At 59.2% G+C, this 25,168-nt stretch overlaps 1 protein-coding gene across 2 annotated transcripts; it reads right to left on the reverse strand.

The window, feature by feature from the left end:
- Positions 1-1,243: 1,243 nt before the first annotated feature.
- On the reverse strand, positions 1,244-24,403 carry MAPK8IP1 (mitogen-activated protein kinase 8 interacting protein 1). 2 transcript variants are annotated; one of them, XM_086613424.1, is made up of 13 exons: positions 24,318-24,403; positions 17,052-17,157; positions 15,861-15,869; positions 10,181-10,396; positions 6,354-6,435; positions 5,259-6,134; positions 4,520-4,595; positions 3,917-4,089; positions 3,523-3,632; positions 3,266-3,385; positions 2,223-2,293; positions 1,763-1,861; positions 1,244-1,316 (listed from the first exon to the last, which is right to left on the reverse strand). In XM_086613424.1, the coding sequence occupies exons 1-13, from the start codon at positions 24,401-24,403 to the stop codon at positions 1,244-1,246; spliced, it is 2,097 nt and encodes a 698-aa protein (XP_086469550.1). The 2 variants fall into 2 exon arrangements, with proteins under 2 accessions (XP_086469550.1, XP_086469549.1); XM_086613423.1 differs by lacking the exon at positions 15,861-15,869 and having other exon boundaries at positions 10,181-10,414.
- Between the last annotated feature and the right edge of the window lie 765 nt (positions 24,404-25,168).

Below are 25,168 nucleotides of genomic sequence, written 5' to 3' on the forward strand. Positions count from 1 at the left end.
CCTGCCCTCCGCTGCTGCAGGACAGGGTAGGTGTGGGGTGTAGGAATCAGGGAAGGGTAATGGTCAGCTCTGCTTTGGGTGGAGACTGGAGCAGATGACTTCCAGAGGTCCACTTCTGATCATCACGCGATGACCTCTGGCCTCCAGGATTGCAACTGGGGCTCTCAGACCAAGCCAGAGAAGCTCCGGCTCTTCTTGGGGGTCTCAAGGGAGACCTTGTGTCCCACTGTGATGGGACACAAACAGCACAGCAGTCCTGCTCCATGAACCATCATATTTAATAGTTGCTGCCATCACAGCATATCCAGCTGAAGCACAGAGACCGCTGGCTGCAGGGACCGGGAGAGCTCTTCTTCCTCCCCGGTGCTTCACACGGCTCCCTGCAGGCTTTAGCCCTTCCCTGCACTGCTTCTGGCAGGCCCCCAGCTCTGCATGGGCACTGAGCCCCACCGCCCTGGGGTGGCCCAGCCCTGCCACTGCCTCTGCCACCCGCAGCTGGAGGGAGAGGGGTAAAAGGGTGGAGAAAGGCTCCCCTCCCAAGGGTGTAGTTACTGCAGGGAGGTATGGAGGGGGATTTTTCTCTCTCCCCAGGGCACAGATACAAGAGGGGAGGGACAGAGACAGGAGCAGAGGCAGGGGTAAGCTGTTTCAGCTCATCCTGGTGCTGGCTCTGACAGAGGAGATACTGGGGCTTCCCCTGTCACTCCTACCCAGCAGCCTTGTCTCCAGGGCCTGGCAGAGAGGCAATGCCTGCCCAGGGCAAGCCCATCTCCCAGGCAGGAGCCAGCATGTAGCTCTTGTTTGCTGTAGCTGCTGTGTCTTCATACTGCGAGAGTCCGACTCTGCCACTGCATTAAAAGTCACCCCAGAGGGATGTGACGGGGAAGCTGGGCCACAGTCACGAGGAGGAGATGCTGTCACCCCAGCCTGCCACAGGAAAGGGCCCGAGCGTGCTGCTGCCCACCCCTCCACTGCTGACAGGCAGGGCACCCAGCGGGTGCTTCTCCAATAGAATAAACTAAGAATATTTTATACAATAAACACAATTTGTCCAGCCCTCCCCCCTCCCGTCCCCCCCAGCCCAACGAAGGGGAGTCACGAAAAGAGGTGGCGCTCCGTGCCCTGGGGAGCCCTGCCCTGGGCCCGCTCTTCCTCCAGGCTCAAAGCAGCTCTTGTCCATGCATGACACGGGGAAGGGGTGAGACTGCAGCCCTGGCTGTGCAGGAGGTGCCTGTGCCAGCCCCTACTCCAGGTAGATGTCCTCTGTGGGGCACGTGTACTCCACATACTCCTTGTAGAATTGCTGAAAAGCCCTCCTGCAACACAGCACCGGGCAAAGCTGAGCCGCGTCCCCATGAGGCATTTACAGAGCCCTGCTTCCCTTCTCACCCTCCCTCCCTCCCTACCCTGTGGCCACTTTGACCCTCCAGCCCCTGGCCCCTCCTGCGTCAGCCCCTAGAGCTGCCATCAGAGCTGCAGGGTCTCCATCCTTGCTCTGATCCCCTGCACAGTGCAGGACTTTCAGCCATCTGCCTGTAAAGCCTTGCACTGGGACTTGTTCCAGTGCTGTCAGGAATACACTGCCCATAGCCCTGTCAGCCCTGGCTCCTGCCCCAAACCTCTTACTTGAGGAAAGAGATGCCAGCCCAGGGCCAGATCCAAGCCCCACATGTATGGGGAGATGGCAGGATTCAGCCCGGCTGCCTTGTTCCTCCTGCCCTTTGGGAACAAGTGCCTCCCTGCCCACCCAGCCAGGACTCACCCTACAGACTCTGCCAGTGGCTTTGTGGACTCCTCCGAGACGAAGACATGACAGGCAAATCTGTGGTCAGCAGGGTGCTTGGTAATGAACCCGAAATATCTGAGCACAGAGAGAGTGGGTGTGACTGGACCAGCAGACAAGCAGGCATAGATACCCCAGCATACCCAACGTGTACCCACCCTTGAACATAGGGTTTTGGGACCTGCATCCTCCTAGAGCCTACGGACCCATGCCCAGAGCTGGGATGCAATTCCCATCCAAAGGCTGCTTTTGCATGAAGCTGTGGTGCTGGGCTCACCGGGGAAGGGAAGCCCTTGGGACCAGGGCACCAGGAAGCCTCCTCTCCCCTCCCCTTCCCTTCCCAGCCCCAGTCATGCTGCCCCAGGGAGCAGGAAGGCAGCAAAGCCTCCGAGCTGAGCTGCTGCTGTTGGGAGTCACACCACATCTCCTCACTACTCACTTGTTGTTCTTTGGATGGTACCCACAAAAGGAAATGTTCTTCAGCTGGAAAAAATGGCTACACTTGTTTACCTGGGAGGAGGGAAAGAGAGACCTACTGTCAAAGCTTTCCTCTCCACCACTCTGCAGGCAGCCAGTCTCTGGCTCCTGGAAATATGCACTTGGACTGAGCAGTGAAATGAACCTGAGCCTGATCCTGGGCCTTGCAGTCCCAAGTACCTGCACATAGGGTGCTCTTGCAGGCAGCCCTGCTGGCTCCCACCCTGGCCGCCTCTACCTCCAATGGGGTTTCCTGGAGGCCCTGGGTTAGGCTGTACTTGGGCCAGGGTCAGTGCTGGTGTTTGCCCAGGCCACACAGCCCTTCTCCCTCGCTAAAAAGGCTCTCAGACATACCAGCAGCTAGAAGATGAATGCATAACTGAGAACTAAATACGTCAGTCGAGCCTGGGTGTTGAAATTATTTATACAGTTTTAAAGAGCAACCAATTTGATGGCATCCTGTAGATAAAGGCAGGGCTTGTAGAAACTCCAGCCCAGCTCCCTGCCACATCATCTGCAGCCGTGACCTGCTCCTACCCCCAGCCGTAGGGGAGGTTCCCCAAAGGCTTGCTGCAAAGCCCTCGCTTGCCTCTGCCCACCATCTCGCTGGGCTTTGCTCGGCTACTTATGCAGAACGTTAATCGGCAGCCTGCCTTAGCCAGCTAAAGAGATTACAGGGCAGATCTGGAGGACACCGCTCAAAATAGTAGCGGAAAGGTTCAGGAGCAGCTGACAGATTACCAGCGCGGCTCAGCTCGCAGCATCCCAGCACAGCGATGGGCTTGGCAGCTGCAAAGGCATCATCAGCTGGTGGTACGCACCAGGGCTGGGAGCCCGTGGGGTGTGAGGGACCCTGAGGTGGGCTTACAACCCTGCAGATGGTGTTTCTCACACCCTTAGATGGGTGGAGATCCTCCATTTTCATATGCAAACATGACCTGTAGCACAGGGGCCATAAGCCAGTGTCCGGGGAAGGGATAAGATGAGTGGGGAGCAGGGCACTACCTTGCTGTGCTCCTTGGAGTCATCGGCTTTCACGGCAATCTTGACCCCACGCACGCTGATTTCCAGGACGCAGCTGGAGGGTGGGTTAAAGTGCACAGTGAGGCGGCGTGTAGTGGCAATCTAGGGGGAAGACAGAGAGGTGAAAGCCCTGGCACTCTGAGCAGTGATGATGGCTCACCCTTTCCCTTCCCCACTGAGGCTCTGCCGTGCTGCCAGAAGCAGGCACTCCTGCTCTCAGGGATGGGGTGAGACACTACCTTCTGCATGGCCGCGCACAGCACGTCGTTGCCCTTGTGATAGGGAACCTGCACTGAGCCGAGGAACTTCACTCGAAACTGATCCACCCAGTCACTGCTCTTGGCCAGAGCTGGAAGAGAGAGCACGTGGCAAGGATCGTCTCTGGTGACTGGGAACATGGGCTGAGATCCACCTCCCCTCTCCATATTCTCACCCCTCCATGTTTCCCTGCCCAGACAAGGCTTCCCACAGCACCAGCTCCCAGCATGGCACCAGAAGCTGCCCATCGCTCCCTGCCAGGTGCCCAGCTTGCTCTTCCTTCCATCCCCTTGCTCAGGACCAGGCTCTGCTTAGCAGAGAGGAGGTGGACACAAGACGGGAGACATCAGCAGGTTGCGTACAGAGGCTCGGTACCTGTTATGTGGTCTGGGTCCTTGGTGACTTCAATAGCATAGTAGGCAGGAAAAATGCCCCGGTCACCCGTCCGCATGTTGTAGGCCTCGTACCAATAATCTTCTGCTTGCACCTCCACCAGCAAAGGATCATCCACCTCCAGCTCCAGCTCATCTGCATGGCGAGGCACAAACCTGGGCAGGGAGGCATTAGAACCGGCATGTTGCTGGGGCAGGGGAGCAACACAAAACCCACCACCGGCCCAGGCAGGCAGCACCCTGGAGGGTGTAATTAGCCATGGAGACCTGAGATGCTGAATAAAGCTTCTGAGCAGGTTGAGACTCAAAAGGCGGCAGTACCCTGACACCTAAGGCAAGGTGTCCCGATGGCACCACCAATGCTGCTCCCCTAGAGGTCCCGGCTGCCCTCAGAGGTCTTGCCTCTGCAGCAGCCTGGGCAGGTGTCACTCCTGGGCAGAACACGAGCTATAGGCACTGGTTTGGTCCCTGGGGCTTCCCAAAAGCTGGAAACACGGGGGTTTGGGCTGACCCCACCATGGTGGGAGGGCAGCACTGGCTTTGCCCCATGAGAGCCTGGAGACAAAGCTCACACCTGCAAGCTCACCTAAAGACAGCGCGGTGGGTCTGCTCCTGCTCCTCCCCGTTGATCATGCAGGAGAACAACCCGAAGGACTCGGCACCTGAGCACAAAGGCAGAGGGGGACATCTCAGTGTTGAGAGGTCAGCACCACAACTAAGGGATGAACATCAAGCCAAAGAGGCTGCTGATGCTCCTGAGGGGTGGCTCGGCGGAGATGAAGCCATGCAGTGCCGCAAAAGAGAAAGCCATGGCTAGAGCCACCGCACTGGTGCCCAGTGGTCCCTGCTGGGACCATGACTTCCCTATGCCACCCTGCACAGCTGTGACAGCCAGTGTCACCAGCACTGTGGGACCAGCTGCGCCGCAGGAAGCCTTGCCTGCCAGGGCAAGCCACCAGCACCAGTGCTCCTCCAGGCTCAGGGAGAAGGGGGGGGACACTCCACGAGGGATGCTGTTCACCCACAAGATCATCCAGCCATCCACTCAGCATGGCCATACCTTGGGCTAGCCAAAAAAAACAGCCTGAAATACCCCTGGCCACCCCCACCCGCAGGTCGCAAGGCTTTTCCAAGCACCCCTCACCTCCCTGGCCACCAGGGACAAAGCCAGAGACTGCAGCAAGCAGAACTGGGGCTGGTGCCTGCTGGTGGTTCTCCACCTCGCTGCAGGGCCCTGAGTGTGCTCTCAGCCTCGTACCATGGACAGGCAGGGCTGCCTAGGCAGGCAGCCACCAGCCCCTCTCCCCCCGGCGCCCACCACTCACTGGAGGAGCGCGCCCGGCCACTCATGAAGACATTGAGGAACTTCTTGGAGAAGTGGATGTCCGCCTCAGGGGTGGAGTCCTCGGAGATGCAGACCGAGTCACGCTTCAGTGCATCCTCCTCATACTCCTCACCAATGGCCGACTCGTAGGGCGAGGAGACACAGTTGTCGTAGACAGTGGCCGAGTCGCTCTCGTCGCTGTAGCCCGAGTAGCACTGTTTGAGGCTGACCAGCTCCAGCTGCACGTTCTCGTCCACCACCAGCGTGTACTTGACGGAGTCGTAGGAGAGGGCGCTGGTGTCTGAACTCACTGAGGCTCTCTGAAGGTTGTGCCCTGCCCGGGAGCCACCGCTCCCACCACCGCAGGAGGCCCTGGGCAGGTTTGTCTTGTCAGGGGAGGACATGTAGTCCAGCACCTCATCCTCCTCACTGATGGAGGGGTTGGTTTTCCCTGCCAGGGCCGAATAGCCGGAGGTGTCAATGTCGGAGCTGATGGACATGCGGTTCTCACTGGACTGAGACAGGAACGGCTTGTCAGTCTCCAGGGGGTCCGAGTTCTTCTGCACAGGTGTCAGGTAGATCTCCTCTGTGGCCTCCAGCCTCACGTCCGTCTGGTAGCGGATGCGGTCCCGGTGGGCCTCGGGGCCCCTCGTCGTCACCACCACCACGCTGGCACCGTGCGGTGGGGCCCGGCTGGTGGCCTGGTGCTTCTCGGGTGGCCGGGACGAGGCGACACAGGCAGGTGCCATCTGGGTGGCCGCTGTGCGCCGGCACGGGCTCTCCGTGGATGTGCCCCGGTCTTTGGTGGAGGTTGTGCTGTTTTGGTGATTGACCTCATCACTCAGGCAAACGTGGTCGTGGGGAGGGGTCTGCTCACCTGGAGGGGGAGGAGAGCAGCATTGACAGCCGTGCAGAGGGTCACACTCCCTGCCAGGCAAGGTGGCCAGGGATGCCACCCAGGCTCAAGATGGACATGCACCCTGCATCCATGTGGGATGTTTTCCCCAACCTCCTGCTCTGAAACTCTTGTCCCAGGCTCCTGAGAGCCACAAAAGGGTGGAAGAAGCTGCCTCTGGCCAACAGCCCAAGAGCTCACCCGTTTTCAGGGGGGACGATGACCGGGACACCCGCTCCTGCCAACTGTGCTTTTTCCCCAGAGAGTTGTTGTTCAGAGTGTCCTGAGGAGAAGAACAAAGCCGTCTTGTAGCGCAAACAGTAAACAGAGTGTGGCACAGTGGCGGCAGCACCCATCCCTCCCCAGGTCCACAGCTACTCCCTCGCCTGGGCATGTGGTGCTCAGGGGGACCCCCTTGCCAGCCCCAATCTCACCACGCTGCTGCTGTGGGAGCAGGGTGGGCCAGAAGCCAGCCAGGAGGCAGACGCCCGGCCTGTATAGATGTATTTGTCCACCCTGGGGGAGACTCAGACGTAGGAGCCCATGGCGGGACAGCCCCAAGTCAAAAATTCAAGACCTGAGGCTGCCTGGAGCCCACCTGGGCGGGCAGGCACGCTTTGCGCCTGTCCTTCATGCCCTGTCTACCTGCAGACCACTCAACGTTACGAAATGGGGGGGAAGCCCCAAGGGCCAGGGGACGTGCTGCTGCCCAGCTGGGAGCCAGCTACTGCTACTGGTCATCCATATTGGGTGTATATAGGGTGTATACATATGCACACAAACATATGTACGGGTACATATCTATACATGCACACACACTTATATATATACAGCCCACTAGCAGATGTTGATCCTGATCAGCCGGAGAGGCGAGGCAAGATCAGACCACCCGTGCTGCCAATGCTCAGGTGAGTTTCTGTGGGTGCTGTGCCTTGCCCTGGGTGGCCGGCCATGCGTGTGCACACACGTGTGTGCACAGGGGAACACATGCTCAGCCTTCCTGTGAGACCTGAGGACAGGGAACCACAGCAGCCTCACATCTGCAGGGCTGGGAGAGGAGCCCTCCCTGGTCCCAAAGGCCACTGGTCCCCCTCTAACAAGGGCCCTCCTGCAGACAGGGGACAAGTCCTCCCTGCCCATCTCCGCAAGGCTGTTTGTGCCCCAGCTGCAGCAGCAGCATTTTCCACGCCGTTAGTTTTTGCTCAAGTACTAAGCCCTGCTGGGACTCCCCAGATTTTCTCACGGCTTTATACCAGCCTGCAGCTATTACCCACAGCGCAGGAGCTGTCCCGTCCTTGCTTTGCCTCCCCACCAACACAAAGCAAGCCTTCGCCTTGAAACTCCACTGAGTTGCAGGCTGCTGAACCATGGCTGCCAGATCCCTGCCTCCGCATGGGGAGCGGAGAGACTCCCCACCACAGGGCTTCGGCAACCTCCCAGCGTGGCCTCCACAAGCCCGTCCTGTGCCAAGGCAAATAACGGTGCGTCCTCGCTTGCCTTTCCCAGGGACACGACGGGCTGGGATCCGGGCCAGGCTAGCTGCTGCAGCAACGGCCTCTGCGTGCCGTGTACCACGGGGCCAGCACATGAGCCAGCCTGGCTGCCCGGACCACGACAGCAGGCAGCAATGCAGCTGGCAGAGCCCACCAAGCCCACTCATCCCACAGGGCCAGGGTGGTCTGGGGTCTGTAACGCCCAGCCAAGGTGGAGAGGCACTCACAAGGTCTTAGAGGATGAACCTAGCCAGTCCCAGCAGCTCCTGGGAAATTGGAGATGCTCCTTTCATCCCAGGCCACCCACCTGGGATGACTCTCACAGAGAGCCCAGCAGCAACCAAGACATCAGCAAGCCTTGCTTCTCCGGCCCTGCAAGGAGAAGCTGGAGCAGACGGTGGGATGGTGCTCTGCCCAAGCACACTCTGCCCAGCACCAGGAGGCTGGAGGCACAGGAGGGCAGCCTGGTGCCCTGGCTGGACATTTAAGAGAGGACACATGGCAATGGTCCCTCTTCTGACCACCTGCAGGAGGAGGGAGGTGGGCAGGCCAGGAGGGTGCAGGAGGGTCTGGCACAGGTGGAGACAGAGCTCAGGCTGATCCCCAAGGGATGCCCTGCACCCTGTCCTCTCCTTGGAGCACCACATGTGGGCAGAGGTACCTGCCTACCTTTGGCCACAGGTAGGCATCCAGGACAGGTGCTCCAAGCACCTTACAGCCAGCCTACCCCAGCACTTCTGCTTCTTGCTAGATGCCACCGACAGTGCTGCCCTCCCCGGCAAGCCATGCCCCAGCCCTGTGCCCTCATCCTCGCTGGCTCTGAGCTCCCACTGCCAGCTGCAGCAAAGCCCCCATCTCCCGTTCCCCATGTCCTCAGCTCCGCCTATGCCTGTGGCCTCACAGCCTCCAGCATCTCCCTTCGAGGTGGACCATCAGCTCCCCCTCCCCAGCTCACCATCTATGCAACCCCGTCACACCAAAATCTCTCTCTGCAGGCCTCCTGCCTGGGGGTGGGGAGCTCTACTGTCCCCTGTCCGCCCAGCTGGATGTGGCTTCCACGTACCACTTGCTCCTCGGGGTCCCTGTGCAGGGTGGGACAAGGCTGCTGCTGTCCCCTTGTGTATTATGCTCAGTGTGACTCCCTGCCCCCCCCTGCCTCCCCAGCCCTGCTGCCTTTGTTTCCGGTGCCAGCTGCCCCGAGGGCTCCCATCTTGGCTCTGTGCCTTCCTCCTCCTCTTCCTCCTCCCACTCGTGGCCTCAGGCAGAGAGCTGGCATCAGCTGCCAGTGCTGGGCTGGTGACACCCAGCTCCGACTACTACCCATCTGTCACCCACAGGGACACCTGCCTCTCGCTCCATGCTCCTCAGCTGAACGTCACCGTGACAAAAATCCTCTTACTTGGCAGGAGGCACGGCTGAATGCAGGAGGGTGGCAAAAATAGCCCTATGCATCGCGCATCTTGCATGGGTTTGTGAAGTTTGCAGGAGAGATGGGGCAAATGGACTCTGGCTGCCACTCAGAGGGTCACCATGTGGGACACTGAAATGCCACCCACCCTGGGGACAACAGCAAACCCAAGGCTGCATGGGGCAGGCAGTCTTGGGGAAAACCATCCAAAAACCTCATGCAAAATCTGAGAGCGAGTGAAACAACGGAACCCCCTCATCCTCCCAGCCACCATTTTGGGCGTTGCCGTTCTGTCTCTCAAATTTTGCACGGGGCACTGACACTAATGCTTCTTTTGCCGGGTGCTGCTGCTGCTCAGGAGCGGAGGCTGCCGACTCCCCACTGCTGGGCACGGGGCACCTGCTGTCCCCGTCCTGCCCTGGGGCTGGCGCTCTCCCGGCCTGGGGCTGGAGCCCAGCCAGCTGTTGGCCAGTGGTGCTGCCCCGGGCTCGCCAGCCCCATGGCCTGGTGCCCTGTCCCGTGATGGATCATTCATGCATTCTGTACACCATGCCTCACTTGCTCTCCATCCCTACGGGGTCCCTTCCCGGCTCTCACCTTGACTCTGCCCCCTGGCCTCTGTTGGGGGCACAGCTCAGCCCTGCCCTGTCTTCGCCTGTTCCCTCCACACTCCAGCAGCAGGGATGGAAGAAGGACCCACCCAGCCCCTAAGCCCCCTCACCAACTCCTGCCCAGCATGGTGCTCGGCAGTGCTCGGGGGCGACACGGCAGCGAGCAAGCACGTCCCCGTGTCCCCTCCCGTGTCTCCCGGGCCTGCAGACCGCTCCCTCCGCTTCTGCAGTAGGGACCGAGCCCGCGTCACGGTCGGCCCGGGGATGCGGGTGGCGGCGGGCAGGGACCCCCGGGGAGGCGGTTGCCCCGCCAGGCATGGCATCCCCCCGCCCCAGTGGCCTGGGGCAGCGGAGCCTCTCCCAGCCATCTCTGCAGCCGAGCCTCACCATCCATCCATCCATCCTCGCATCCACCCATTCCTACATCCCTCCGAGACAAAAGCCCCCGCGACGGGAGCATCCTCCTCTTCCTCCCGGGATCCCCGCGGCCTGCTCGCCTCCCCGCCCCGGCCTCACCTGGCTGCGAGGCACCTGCGGGAAGAGGTTGAGAGTTGTGGGTCGCTTCGGCCTGTAGACATCCGTGGTCCCGGCCGGGGGTTCTTTCTGCAGCGGTTCGGGCGCCGTCTGCTCCTCGGCCGCCGCGTCCCCCGCCGCGTCGATGAGGTCGAGCTGGAGCATCTCCGCCTGCAGCCGGCTGGCCTCCCCGCCGCCCGCCGCCCGGGCCCCGCCGCCCTGCCGGCTCACATGGCCCTGCCGGGATTAGCGGCCGCGATCAGGCCACCGGGAGGGAGGGAGGGCGGGCCGGCAGCCGCCGCGCCTCCCGCCGGGGCCGGGGAAGGGGGGGCCGGCGCCGGTGCGGCAGCATCGACACCCGGCGGCCTCTTCCTTTTAAAGGGGCAGGGATGTTATTCCCGCGGCCGGAAAGCCCCGCGCCCCCTCCCCGGCGCCCCAGGCAGGCGCGGGGCAGCATCCGTCCTCCCTCGCTGTCCCCGGGTGACGGGATCCCCCCATCACCGCATTCCCGGCAGGTGCCGGTAGGTACACGTAACTGTCACATTCCCCACCAAGCGCACGAATGTGCGCAGACGGGTTTCATCTCGACATAACAAGGACGTGTTTTTTACAGTGAGAACAATCATCACTGAAACAGCCTCCACAGGGACATGGTAGAGTCCCCATCTCTGGAGGTTTTCAAGGTGTCACTGGGCAGGGTGCTTGATGATCTCATCTAGGCTCTCTTTCCCGAAAATGTTTGGACCAGGTGACCTTTAGAGGTCCCATCCAGCCTGGGCTGTCCTATGATTCTTTCTCCCAAGGCAGACTATGCCCTTTCTTGGTTCCTGTTCTGGCACCTGGGACTCCAAACAAGCAGGCAATCATTTGGGTTGCAGGTTTGGACCAGCCCCTGCCCGGAGCAGGTCACTTGGGGCTTTCCCTGAATATCCTCATGGACAGAGAACCCACTGCCACATCAGGCACTGGTGCCAGTGCCGCACAACTACTACTTTTTCTCTCTACGGGGTTGACATTTTCACTGCACACCTCTGAGAGGAATCAGGTTCCTTCTTCCCTGTAACGCCCATTAGGCATCTGGGGACAGCAGCTGCTTTCCCTGTGGCAACATCATCTTGAACAAACCTTTTCTCACACCCCCTGCATTGGTACATATTGGGACACAAAGCCACGCAGACAGGATGCCCGATGAGCCAGCAACCTGGCATTAGCTTTCCAGTCACCCACTGGCAGTGGCTCTGCTCTGGCCAGGGGACAGCCCCACTCTTACCCCTTGCACCCTTGGAGCAAGGTGGCCGCCATGGCCTGTGAGGGCTGCGAGGAGGGATGCCCTCGTGGCTGTGTCGCTGGCCAAAGAGACACCGATGTCCTCCCACAGCTGCAGGTTTAAAGGCCAACGGTTTCCTTCCCAAGCTGCCTTTATTGTGGTAACCAGAGCTTGCACGCTCACAGGTTGCTGCAGCCAGCAATAAAGGCTGTGACTTGGCATTAGCCACTCGAATTCCCTGTATTATCAGCTGTTTGTGGTGACTGGAAAGCTCGTCAGCGGGCAGAGGTGGAGAAGGGTGGTTTCTTTGCAGCTGATGCTCTCCATGTCTCCAGCTGCATGGAGGATGCCCCTTGAGCTGTGGAAGAAGAAACAGCCCCAGCAGCTCTGGCAGCCCCTCCAAGAGCTCTTGCTACCACCAGCTCCTAAACTGTCGGACTAAAGCTGGCACAGGCAGGGCTCTGCCTGCTGCAGGCACAGTATGACCCCTCTCATGGGGGCCATTTCACCCCAGGGTCCCTGCTGCAGTCCTGGCAGGCACTGGGTGAGCACCTGGAGGAGCACTGCCACCAAAACCCATCCTCTCAAGGCTTTAAAACACTTAACTCCCTTGTTTTTAATGTTAGCCTTCATACAACAAGTTCTACATTTCCGTGGCAGATCCTGCCAGTTGCTTGTGGCAAATCACATGGATTTTAACAAAGGAAGCAGAAGCAAAGGAAAAGAACTAGGAGGAAATGCTGCCTAAATAGGTTGTACCTAGGTGAGGTAGGAGTGTTTGAGTCAGCTGGTGATGTTCAACCTAGACTGCTAACGATGCTGCCTCAGTAATCCTGTAGCTGTAGCAATCACCCAGAAAACTCACAGAGGAGGGAAAGTCCCAGGAGGATGCAGAAAAGCAAACCAGTACCTGTTTTGAAAAAAAGTGTGCCCTAGGAGGGATGTACCATTCCAGGTTCAATAGCCAGGAGGAAGCTACAATCACCGTAGGTACTTAGTAATGGACTGTAGCACAACAACGAGATTTTGAAACGACACAGCAACAGATCACCTTACCATCCGAGTGGGACTTGCAAAGCGAAGGCAGGGACTAGATGTCAAGATGCCTTTCTAACTGGAAGGACACTGCCCCACCAGAACAGGCTGCCTTGGGACCCCTCTAGGAACAAGTTCATGTGAGCTAAGGCCAGCCCAAGCATGCTCATGACTCAGTACAGATGCGACAGTGAGGTCACTCCTCAAAGTCCCTTCAGCCTGCGGGAAAGATTAGGGAGTGTGGGAGAGCAGTATCAGTGCCTGAATCCTGGTGTGGGATGTACACAAGATGCACACCTGGACCCTGATGCCGTCATAGGGAGGTTCACATCTCTATTACAGATCTGTCCCTGAAATGGCCACGATGCTGGCACTCCTGCTGCTGCCACCTCCCACTCGCATGGTGCCATCCCAATGGCAAGGAGTCCCAGTATCCAGCAACCGGTCTCTGATGGTCCATGGGCCCCAGGGGGCTGGAGCAGCTCCAGTCCTGCTGCAATTGCGAGGTGCTGGGAGCACCCCTGGGAGCACTGGTCTAGCCAGGGGAACCGCCTGCAGGGAAGCTGCTGCTGACCCCAGGAAGGGGTGGATGCTGCTCATTTCGCTAGGAATGAAAGGCTCTTGCAAGGGGAGTGGGGCGATATGCAAAATGTTGCTTGACTGTCCCTGGTCCCTACCCGCTATGGTTGAGCAGGTGAAAGGCTCTTCCCTGCTCCTCCACCCCTGTAGCCTTCCCTCTTGGAGGAGGAAGAAGAAAACCTTCACCTGGGAAAAGCATTTTATGAGCACAGGGAAGCAAGTGGGACTTGCTGAACAGTGGGGACAACTGCATCCCTTCTCCCCTACCACTTGGCTGTGACTGCCTTGTTCCCAGCTTCAAAGGGCCATGAGAAGCCTCTCTGCCCCCAGCCCAGCGCAGCCACAGCTGGCGATGGATCACAGTGGCGGTTTCACAGGCCAGCCTTTGAAAAGCCGCAGGGAGCATGCAGCTGCCTTGCTGTTCCATCGTCTGCTCCCAGCTCATGCAGCCGGCTCCCCGCCAGCCCCCGGATCTGCAGGTTGGCCGGCTCATGGCAGCTGCTTCCCCCTTTGCAGTGGGTCCCGCTGGCCTTTCCAAGGTGGCTGCTGCCAGCAGCACACTGGATCAGCGATGGCAAACATCAAGAGGAAGCCCGGCATTTCCAGCAGTTTTGTTATGCTGGAAAACCAAAGCGTTTTGGTTTTTTCCTTCACATGTCTGTATCTTCACAGCTGGTTCAGACCTTTTCATGCAGACCACGAAGGCTCAGCATAGCTCTGAATCGTCTCTTTTCCTTTGGGCACTTGTTCTCATGCTTGCAGGTATTTCCAAGAAGGATATTTCTTATTTTTTCCTTTTTTTTTTTTTCATTTCTGCATTAACCATTTTCTGTAGCTCCTGGAATCAAGATGAGGCACCAAGCTTCTATTAACTGCGGCCTCATTGTTTGCTGGGATCCATCTTGCTGAAACCAGGGACAGCCACCCCAGGTTTCCAAGCCACCAAACCGAGGTCAAACCCAAAGGCTCGGCGCTTCCATTGCAACTGTTCCTCTCCATGCACCCGAGGGCCTTGCTGGAGCTGGGGCTGCCGTTTGCAAGGCAGGGGTGGCACCTCTTGCGCCGGCAGCCCCCACTCCTCCCCAGCCAGCCCCCTGCCCTGCTGTTCAGCACCCCTAAAGGCAGCTCTGCCCCTCTGCTCAGGGCTCCCCTCAGCCCACCCCTCGCTTCGCTCCCAGGTTTCATTCACCCAGGTCTTCTTGTTGAAATTAAGGGGTGTTTCAGCTGTTTGAGAATATTCCTTGTTCTTGGTGCGTGGTCTCCCATCTGCGAGGTGCAGTCCTCATCATCGTATAGAGTTCCCTCTCGCATAAACATCGATCTACGCCTCCGTGCAGTTTCTGTGTGTCTAAGCCACTATTTCTGGAAAGCTGCTAAAATAGCCCACAATGAAGTCATCTTCATTTTTCCAGGACCAAAAAAAACCACCAAACCCCACCTCTGTTTCGGTGTTCACCTCCACACCGGCTGCCCATTCCTGCCATGAGGTTTTGCCACAGCCTCGGCCTCACCCAGATCACCAGCTGTCCCCATCCAGCAGCCGCTGTCTCCAGCCCTCCAGCGGGGTTTGTCTCCTCACTCCTTCCTGGTGCTTTCCTGCTTGTTGCTGGGACAGGCGCTGTGTCTGCCCATCTGTCAGGAAACTTGCCTCTGGGTCAGGAAGCTCAGAGCGGCTGGATGCTATTTATAGACCCTCCTCTACTGGGGCCAACCCTCCATCCTACGTACCACAGGTGCTCTGCAGCGTCGGCACCGGGAGCTTGCCATGAGCAGGGTGTCAGAGCGGGACCCCCGGCCCCGGCATCAGGCTCACTCTCCAAGCCAGCTATCCCCACGTGATGCAATTATCTCGCTGACACTGGTGGTGGGTCACTGCCGGTTTGCTGGCCCCTGCGCTGAGCGCAGACCCGGCCAAGCCGCTCCCTCTGGGCCTGGCAGCTTTCATCAGGCAGATCCTGCTACCCCATTGCCCTGAGCTCGCTCCAGATGGCGATCGGGTTGGAAAGGTCCCTGGCTCTCGCCTTCGACATTTGGGATTGAAAAGCTCCCTCGAAGCCGTTGCTGTCGCTGCTTTCAGTTCTGCTCCTCAGGAATCCTCCGTGTCCCATATCAACCATTTGGACCTATTTTTAGCAGGCATTTTCCTGAGTGTGGTGGGCTTCTTCCTTCGCTGTGTTTATGAAGAGCTCATTGCTTGCGCGGGCGCAGGCTTGCATCCCCCTTCCACCCCATCAGACCCTCTGTGCATTCGGGCGTTGGTGTAGAGCAGCTCCAAGCTGTCCCCGGGGAAGGCGTGAGGCTCGCTGCTGGAGCCCGAGCAAACCCTCTGCTGAGGGTCAGGTCTCTGATTCACAGCACAGGGATGCAGGAACCTCTCGGGAAACTGTTTTAAATGGGTGAAACAATCTGTTTTTCCTTACTTTCAAGGAAGGGCTGCAGCAGTTGAGCTGCAGGTCCCCTCACCTTCTTATTCTCCCCCTGCCAAACCTCAGCTGAGGGCAGGCACTCCGTGAAGAACAAAGAACTCCTGTCCTGAGAACCCAGTGGTGCTATAAGCAGAAGAGAACTGGGATGGCTAATGGGAAGTGTCCAGCAACGCACCACAGCCCCTGTCTGCCTCACCTCTTGCAGGCAGGAGGATCTTCCCAACGCCCTGCCCTTACTGCGGCTGTTCCCTCATGAACACCCAGCACTGGGTTGGCCTTTGCTTCTGCATCCAGCATTGCACCTTTTTCCTTTGGAGTACACAGCCCACGAGCCTGAGGCTTTCCTCGTCCTGCTCTGGCAATAACATCCCAGTGCAGGAGGAGGCTGCAGCTGGAGCAGAGACGTGGAGCGGCAGCCCCGTCTCCAGGAGCAGCCAAATTTCTGCTGGGAAGGTCCTGAATTAGACCAGCGAGCATGGCAGGACACCTTCATCTCTGAGGGATGAGGTCTGTCTGTGCCCTCCTGTCTGCAGCAAGGCATTCCCAATGCCACAAATTTACTTTCTAATTTTAAATCTGTGACAAATCCCTCTGCCTTTCCTCTCCTTGTTGGGTCTTTATCAGTTTTGCAAAGGAAATATTTCTCCTGAGAAACAATTCTCAAACCATTTGGTTGCTACTCCAGCATTTGCATCCCTATAGCATGAAACACATGGCAAACTGCAGAATCCCTGTGTATTTCCAAACCCAGTGTAATTCTCAGTTTATTTCCATGTTTCTGCCCCTGTGGCCTTCTCAGGCAGTTCAAATAGTGGTGCAAATTCTGTTGAGGTCTCCACAGTGTGCCCTGGGGTGATAAAGGTGGATGGGAGACCCATCTGCAGAATCTGCATGGGCTTCACGGCTCCCTTTTTTATTTCACCTGCTGCCTGCTGGGGTTGGAGCTGCTTCCGCCATCCCCATTTCACTGGCGCACCAGGTCTCATGCTTGCTCCACCTCTGAAATGCCCAAGGACAGCTCTCGCTAAAGGCAGCAAAGAAGCCAGAAGTAACACCTGGAGTGAGCGGAGGAGAGCTCTCACCATGACAGCCCAGCCGCATTTCCAGGTCCAGAAATGCACGTGGGGGCAGGAGGCACTGCCTGTGCAGGACCCTTGGTGCCACCTCGCACACGTCCTTGCTTCCTAAGGATGCCCATCAGGTGCCAGAGGCTCGCTGGCTATGCTGCTCCAATGGGGGGCAAGCCCACAGTTGCATTCAAACCCTTAGGTTTGGGTGAAGACACTCAAATCCCTCCAGCACAGTGGGGACCAAAAGGCACCAGCTTTTGAGATGCTTTTTTGTGTCCCGGGTTTGGCTGGCTCAGAAAGGGTCTGTGCTATACCATGGTGAGGAGAGGGCACTGCTCATTGGAGGAGATTGAGGTCATGGCAATGGGCAGGTTGAGGAAGCATTGGTGACCAATGGATCTGGCGGTCCTGCATAAGCACTATCAGTCCCACCAGTCCCACTGGGACATTCTGCCTGTCCCTGTTCCCATCCCTGTCCCCATCCCCATCCCGCTTACCCGGGTGGCCAGGCTCTCCTTGCAGTGCAGGCTGATTCCACACTCATCGGTGATCTCAGAGAGGTCTTCATCCTCAAATTCTTCAAGGCTGATATCATGGGTGAGCCTGGAGGGAGCAGAGATGGGGTGGTCACCCACTGGGAAGGGGGTTCATTCTGGAGGGGATGGGTCGTTGCCTCTGAACAGCTGGGCTTGGCATGGTCTGCATCTGTGAGGAGGCAGAAGGAGCATGCCCCAAAACAGCCCCTGCCTGACCAAAGTCAGCAGGGACATGCAGGTTGGGAGAGGACAGGACAGGCAGCACAGCCAGGTGTTCCTAGGACGTTTAGCTCCCACCATCCCAGAGAGGCTCTGGGGTTGTCCCAGCTGGGCACAGACGCCCAATGGGGCAAAGATTGGGGTTACAAGGAGGGGAAGGGCTGAAGGGTCCTGGCAGGGCACAGCAGGAGGGAGGATGGACCCGCTGGGACAGGTGACCAAATGAAGATCCACAGATCTCGCAAGCACCACAAACCCGCTGGCTGTGGCACGACCAGCCCTGGAGCCACAGCTGGGAGCGATGTCCTAGCCCAAGCTTCTGCAGTAAGAGAGGGCAGCGATTTCCCTCTGTGCCGAATGCGCTCCCTGGGGTGACTGCGGGCACCCCCATGGCCGTCAGTGCTGTGAAGTCTGTGCGGCCTCGGGCTTATTATACCCCTTTAAAAAGTTTACAGAGACATCGTTTTAGTGGCTGGAAATGTGCTGATGAGCGGACTTCTTGCATGCTTCCTTGCATCCCTGGGGGTCAGCAAGATGCTCCTGGCTCCTGTGCCTTAAAACATTTTTCCGTGGTGGTACCGCAATGCTCCTCTCGGTTATTCATTACCACGGGGATAAATAAAAGATCCCAGGTCAAAACAACTCTGCTAACTAACTCAGCCCCCCTGAGTTTTGTCTGGAGTGGCTGTGGGTGTAGCTTCGTCTGCTGCTCTGTCCATTTGCTTCCAGCTCCTTGGGCTGGGAAATGCTCAGGTGCAAGCACCATGCTGAGTCTGGCAGGGTCACCAGTGGGGTAGGAAGGAGAAAGGTATTTTGGGACCTGCAGAACTCCCACCCTCGCTTTAAGCATCACTCGCACACCTTGGGGAGCTCCCCCCTTGCAGTGGCACCAAGCCAGTGCTGTCGAGGGGCGGCACCTCCCTTGTCCTGGCCCTGGCGGGAGGATGGAGTAGGAGAAGCCCATGGGGGAAGTGGCATCTCCCCTCCATGTTTCTGAGGACCCTGCCAGTGGTGGGCTCCTAGGGTGAGGGTGGCCGGGAACAGCTGTGCGCATGGGAACTTCAGGGGGAAAACGGATGCAGCCTTCAGCGCAAGGTGGGGTGTCCAGACCCCCCCTGCCCATCTCCTGCTGCTGCCCATAGAAGGGAGGGAACACGGAGCAGGAGGCTCATGACGAGCCTTCAAAGCACAAATCGATTTCTTCTCTGGTTACGTGGGTCACCAGGGTGGGACACCATCATCTGCTAATGCTCAGAGCCCCTCCATCCCCCATGGCTTGGGAGCACAGTGGGTGCTGTGGGGTCCCGGCAAGAGGCACAACGTTGCTGAGGGGCTAGCAGAGGCTCCCCAGCTCTGTGGAGCTGCTGGGGTGGGTGGAAGTATCCCCCACTCCATGAAGGGGACAGCCAGCCCTGTCCATGCTCTTGGGGACGGGGAGACGACGCGCAGTTGACCAGCACCAGCCCTGCCTGCAGATGCTGGTGCATGGCAGGATGCAGCCAGTCACCTTTGCCGCTCCGGTGCCCAGCTGCCACGCAGCTCCCTGCGCAGCCGGAAAAACTTTGAGCTCAAGTGGGTGCCAAGTTTGCTCCCGCCCCGTGGCCATCGCTTGCGGAGGAGGGTGATGTGCTTAGGGGTGAGGGGCTGCCCCTCGTCCCCCTGCACGCCCATGGGGACAGCCCCCCCTCCCCAAGGCCCGGCCGGTCCCCTACCATTTCTCCCACTGATCTTCCAGCCAGCGCTCCTCCTCCGTGCTTGGCTCCATTTTCAAGGGCAGCTGCATTGAGGAGGACCCCCCTTCCCTGGGGGACACGCTCCCACCCCAAAAAAGACCCCCGAGCCTGGGGTGAGGAGGCGTAAGGGAGGTGCCGGCTGAGCCCTGGGCGCCTGCTGCCCCTCCGCCTGCCCCAACGCAGTCCGTAGCTGCCGGCGCTGCTCTGTCTCCTCACTGCGCAACCTGGGGGAAGCTCATTAAAAATAGATGAAATCAGCTGTCCTGGAGGGGAAAAAAAAAAAAAATAGAAAAAAAATAACCTCCCCAGCTGAGCCAGTGCCAAGTCCCTGCACTCTGCCGGGGATGCTGCCTGCTGCTGCCTGCCAGCCAGCCAGCCAGCCCGGCTCCTGCTCCTGTTCCAGCACCCGCACCCTGGCACCCGCAGCAGGCACAGGGATCTGGTTACTCCAGCACGGATGCTTGAAGTACCCGGCTTCCTCCTCCTGCCCTTGCAGCATAGCTAGCCAAGGCAAGCGTGAGGGGCTCTGCCCCTCTAATCCACTGCGGGGTACAGGGGCACCCAGGCAGAGCGCATCCGCTCACCTACGCAAAGGCTGGAGCACTTCCAGCACAGCGGGACCAGCACTGCATTCCCAGAGCCAAGGGAAGCAAGAGGAGCAGAGGTGCAAGCCCAGTTGGTGCACAGCAGAGCCGGGGGCACTGCCCCTTCCCCATTTGTCCCCACCTAACCTGCAGCCCCGCTCCCGCCACAGGCAGGGCCGTCCCTGAGCTTCCCCAACCTCTAATCCCTGCAAAGGGCTGGAGAAATATCTGGTGAGCTGCTTTGCCAGCTCCCATCCCTCTTCTTCTGCCGAAGGAAATAGGGGCCTTTCCCAGGAGAGGCTGACAGGTGTTGCCAAAAAACTGTTGGTGTAGTGGCCTCAGAGAACCCTCTGTCACCCCCATGCCTCTGGGACCCACCGGCAGCCCACCAGTGTGCTGCAAGCCCTGAGCCTCCGTGGAGCCGTTTGCCCCTCGCCCCATCAGGATGGAGACAAAAGTAGCTCTGGGAAAGAGGTGCCCACTCTGATTTCAAGATGGGGACAGGGCATTCCCCTCCCCACCAGCTGCACATAACACCCCTCTGGCATCCAGTGGGGTCGTGCCCCACTGCTGCCCATCGCAGCACTGCCCCCCTGGCACCCACCCCAGGGGTTCTCCTTGAGACTCCAGCCCAGGGGCTGTGGCTGATGGGCGCATCTCCCACTAGCCTGACCGGCACTGCTAGCTGCTCTGGACTCGGCTTCCTCCTGTCTGGATTAAGGTGGGTGATGTTTGCAGGAGTCCAGCTCACTGGGTGGCCTGGACCACTCTGCTGAGCTAACCTGCCGCTGGCTCTTGCCCCACCAGTGCCATGCCACTGGCCAATGTCATCCGTGATACTGTGTTCATTGTCTCTCAGATCGCCGATAACTGTATCCAGGGCTCCATCTTCCCTATCAGCTCTGCCTGGAGGCACCTCGTCTGCTCAAAAACCTCCCTGCTTAATGCGATGAATAGAGAAATCTCTATCTCTGTATTACTCCCGCCTTTTTCTCTTCTCACATGGATGCTCCGGGACTTCCTAGGGGATCCACAGAAGGCTCTCCATTATCCCCCGCCGCTCCTGGTGCTGTAAACACCCCTGCCTTTCTCTCCTGCTTCTCAAAGAGGCTAAAAATACCAGCAAAATGAAACAGCTCTGACTCCCCTCAGCTCCATCATTGGCAGCTGAAGTCTGAGTGGGACCTACATGGGTGTTTTAGCCAACTTCCCATCCCAGCAGCAGCAGTGCAGGCAGAAGTGCCACCTGCGTGTCCCTACAGGTGGGCATCATGGCGTTGCAGGCATGTGGGGGGTTGACCCCCAGCCACGAGGGTGGGTGAGTCCTGCATCTGCAGAGGTTACGGGTGCTCTCCTGAAGGACGTGCTGAGAGGCTCCTGGGGCTGGCAGCCCTGCTGAATGCATGAGAACTGATAAACTTGGGACACCTGGGAACTGCGAGCGAGGGAGCACATGTGGGTGTGCGAGCAGAGGCAGCTGTTACCAGCCAGAAGCAGGAGCACCTGGGTCACAGCCCTAATAACAGCCTTATAATCCAGCCTGACCGCTGCGCCTCCCTTGACTCCATCTCCTGCCAGGGAAAAGGGGATTTCCAGCATGGCCTCCCCAGCCCACTGCTGCCACACTGGACTTTCCTCACGGGGACTTGGCCAGGGCAACATGCCACGATGGAGCTGGGGGCTCCAACAAGCCCAGCTCCCTGGGCCATACTCTGATACGCTGCTCCCAGGCAGAGCCGTGTGGAAGTCCTGCAACCAGCACCAGTGGGAAAAACAGGACTGTCCTACCAGCCACAGAGACTGATTCATTTAAACCGAGGAGAAGAAACGTCTCTCTCATCAGAAGAAGACAGCCCTTTCCTCTCCCCTCACAAGACAACAGGTAGCCCTACTCTTGACGCCCAGCTCACCGCCTCCTAACAGGCTCTTCCAATGGCTCTGGATGAGCACGGTAGGACGCATAAAACAACCCTTAGTGCTGGGATTGACTTTTGCCTCAGCCTGAAGGTGCTTCCTTGAACTTCCTGAGGAGATGTCCACCTCCTCTCCTCCCGAGGCCCCCGTGATGGCACTGGAAAGGGCTGTGATTTCCCACAGGGCTCCTCAAGGAGTGGGGTAGTTTTCCCCTCTCCTGACCCATGCCAATAACTCCCTTAGGGTTTCCTTCCCTAGGAGCCCTCCTGCCCCAGCAGCTCAGTGGATTGGGGAAACAATGAAGAGATAGAGGAGATCAGTCACTGACTCCCCTAGGTCCCAGCTCCATCAGAGCCAGGCTCCTGGGGGCAGTAGGGCAGGCAGCACAGCGAGCGCTGCAGGGCCCTGCACACAGCTGCACCCCAGTTGTGCCAGCTCTCTCTGCCCCTCTTACACTGGGCAGAGGGACACCCACCCGCAGAGAGCCCCTCACAGGAAAGCCTGGCCCAAAGCACTGGCAAAGCTGCTTGGCAGAGTGAGGAGCAGCAATATGGTGTCCCAGGGAAGGACATTGAGGAGCCCCCGTGGGGCTCAGCCCCGATCACGAGGCTTTGGGAGGCTTAAGGACAATGGTGATGCTGGGTGAGAAGAAGTTTTTTATTGCTGTCTCCTAAAATGCTGTTCTTGTCATGATGAGCAGCCACCTCTGGAGGTCCTCCTGGCCAAAGGAGGGCTCACCTCGCCATCCTTCTCCTCCCACCTCTTCTCAGACAACACCAAACTATCGCTAGCAATAAGAATCTGCCAGACCACCATCACTGGCCTCTTCAGAACTTCACATCCCATCCCATCGGGATGCTCGCTGGCCAGGACCAAGTCCTGTCTCGATTCAAGCCAACCTATCACCTCACACTGGGGCCATCATGATGCCACTCAGGGAGCTGGAAGAGCGGGCACACGTACCAGAGAGCAGAAAAGCTGCAACATCTCGTCCTGCAAGCAGCAAGCGGAGGGGACACAGGAGCTGGGACAGACACAACCCAAGCTGTGTCCCATAACCCAGCTCACAAACATTTCACAAGTGAACCTCCCTCCTCGCATGCCGCTCCCCACCACAACGTCACCTCTCATCTGCCAGACTGCCTCAGGCTCAGCGACATCACCGGCATCTCCTTCCACTTCATGGCTCACACCACAAGCTCGGTGCCCAGGGAAGATCTTGCACCCCTGCCTCAACTCTGCAGCTTTCTGCCTGGCTGCACAGCCTCCCCCATGGAGGTTGGTTCTTCCCTGGGGCAGGTTGCCAGCGCTCTGGGCTCTCCTTCCGAAGGTCTGAGGAACAGCAAGAAGCAGCACTTCGTTCTCCCTTACAGAGCACCACTGTTTGCTGAGGAGCAGAAGGGTGCACAGGGGACAGCTGCTGCATCTCGATCATCTCACAGGCCCCGAGCTGCTTTGCAGCTCAGCCTCAGGCCCCTGGCTCAGTGGTCAAGCCCCTTCTCCATGGTGGCCATTTCCAGAGACAGCATTTAATGGCTCAATTTGCAGGGTTTACCCAGCCATGTTGCAACAGTTCCCAGCAGCTCTCGCATGCAGCGCTGCAATAGGAAGCAGTTGCTGAAGCCCTGGAGCCACTCGGCAAAGGGGATTTGGGAGCAGAGGAGCCCTTCAGGGGAAATTGCCTGAACACCACCATAGTTCATCTACACCTGCCTGCAACCTCGCAGGGACCCGCTAGTCCCCAAGCCTCAGAGGCCGGGGCCTGCCAGAGGCACACATGAGCTCAACTGTGGCCCCAGGCAGAGACCAGCCCCTCCTCTCTCTTCCCAAAATCTCACCAAGCAAAGCAGCCGGTACCAATCCTCCCTTCTCAGCCAGCTCCACCACAGCACCCCTAGGTGCTAGAGGTGAGCAAGGAGCAATGGCTGATGCTGGCACAGCCACGAGAATCAGAAAGCCTCTCCCAGATGGCAAGCAAGCAACACTGGGCACTGCCAGGCACCGCACCCACAGGTCCCTTACCCACTCAGCACATTCCCACTCCCGGGCTGCCATCAGGAGGCATTTGAGGCTCTGAAGCCCTTGGCCTCCACAGGTCGGCACCTCCGGCCATGCCTGGCCTGGCCCATACCATTGGAAATCCCCGTGAGCAGCATTGCTGGGTTTTGGAGGAGAGGCAGCCCCCTGCATCCCAAATCGATGGGAGCACTTGGTATTGCCAAGAGGATCAATCCTGGCCCTCTCTCACCGTATCACTTGGGGTTCCTGTTTCACTGGGGTGGGGAGGAAGAGGGAGCACCTGAGATTTCGAGGAAAGGGCTAGAAAAAGGCTTTCCTAGGGGTGAGGAAAGAGATGAAGCATTTTTTTTTTGGTGAGGAAGAGGTGTTTGAAGAGGAGACCAGGAGGTTTGGAGGGGCGCATGGGGCCAAGCAGGAGGCTGGTGTGAGCTGCAATGGTATATGGGGTGAGGGCCAATATGGTTTGGGAGTGGGGGGGCTGAAGCAACATATGGGGTGGGTGGGCTGAAGCAGTGATGGGAGACTGAAGTGATGCATTGATGCATGCGGTGGGGGTCCAGCAGTGGCGGGGGGGTCGCGAAGCAATGGTTGGGGTGAGGCCGAAGGGATGCGCGGGGAGGAGGCAGAAGCGCTGGACGAGGCGGGGGCCCGGTGCGGCGGCGGTGCGGGCGGGGGGCTGCAGCGGTTGCGGAGCGCTGCCCGGGGCGGGGGGCAGGGGCAGCCCCGCGGGGGTCCCGGGGTGAGGAGGCGGCCGGTACCTGAAATTGGGAGGCGAGGCGAGGTGCAGTCCCAGGAAAGGGGAGGAGGCGGGCGGGGATGCGGCTCCTTTCTCTCGCTCCGCCATTCTGTGGCTCTCTCCATGCAGGCGGAGGGCGGGCGGGAGGGAGTGGAGGCAGGGAAGGAGGCAGGGAAGGAGGGATGGAGGGAGGGGGATGCTGGCAGGGCCAGCGGGGAGGGACATACCTGCCGCCGGGGAGGGGAGGGGATCGGGGGGCGCGGCGGGGGGCTCCTTCCCGCGAGCCCCGGCAGCAACAGCCGAAGGCGACACCCCGCACCCCCTCCCCAGCCGCACCGCCCGGGCCCTGGGAGACGCCAGCGGGGCAGATGTGCCCACATCTGGATCGCTCCCCCCGAGCTGTGCCCGCAGCTGGAGGCAGCGCCTCCCCGGGCAGATGTGCCGCAAGCGGCGGCAGCGGCTCCAAATCCTCCGGTGCAGGGGGTGGCCGGGGTCTCTCCCAGGCCCGGGGCCGCCTGGCAGAGCGGGCAGAGAGCAGCCCAGGGCGAGGGGCTGGGCGCACAGGGCCATTCGCAAGGGTCTCCTCCGCAGCGGGGGCGCGCCTGGAGGCAGCAGGAGCATCTCCTAAAACCAGGCTGTGCTCCCCCACTCCCCGCAGGTTTGCAGCGCTCGGCTGGCAACAGGTCTGGCAGCCCCAGCACAGACCCTGTCCCTCTTGGAGCTTTCCAGGGCTGCAAGTACAGCAAAGGGGATTAGAAAAAGCAGCTTCTACACACGTTCCACAGGCATAAGGTGGGGAAAAACACATATTGGGGTTGCAGGTCTCTCCCTAGAACAGGCAGACCCACTCTTGCACCCACCTGTGTCCCAGGC

The sequence above is a fragment of the Tauraco erythrolophus genome, chromosome 6, assembly GCF_009769465.1.
Source record: "Tauraco erythrolophus isolate bTauEry1 chromosome 6, bTauEry1.pri, whole genome shotgun sequence".
Taxonomy (NCBI): domain Eukaryota; kingdom Metazoa; phylum Chordata; class Aves; order Musophagiformes; family Musophagidae; genus Tauraco; species Tauraco erythrolophus.

Excerpts from the sequence above, each read along its gene's own strand:
- MAPK8IP1 (XM_086613423.1), bottom strand. The coding sequence starts at position 24,403 with ATGGCGGAGCGAGAGAAAGGAGCCGCATCCCCGCCCGCCTCCTCCCCT. Across the intron at positions 4,596-5,258 it reads TGGCCGGGCGCGCTCCTCCA|GTGCCGAGTCCTTCGGGTTG; the intron begins GTGAGTGGTGGG and ends CTTTGTGCTCAG. Across the intron at positions 1,862-2,222 it reads TACCATCCAAAGAACAACAA|ATATTTCGGGTTCATTACCA; the intron begins GTGAGTAGTGAG and ends CTCTGTGCTCAG.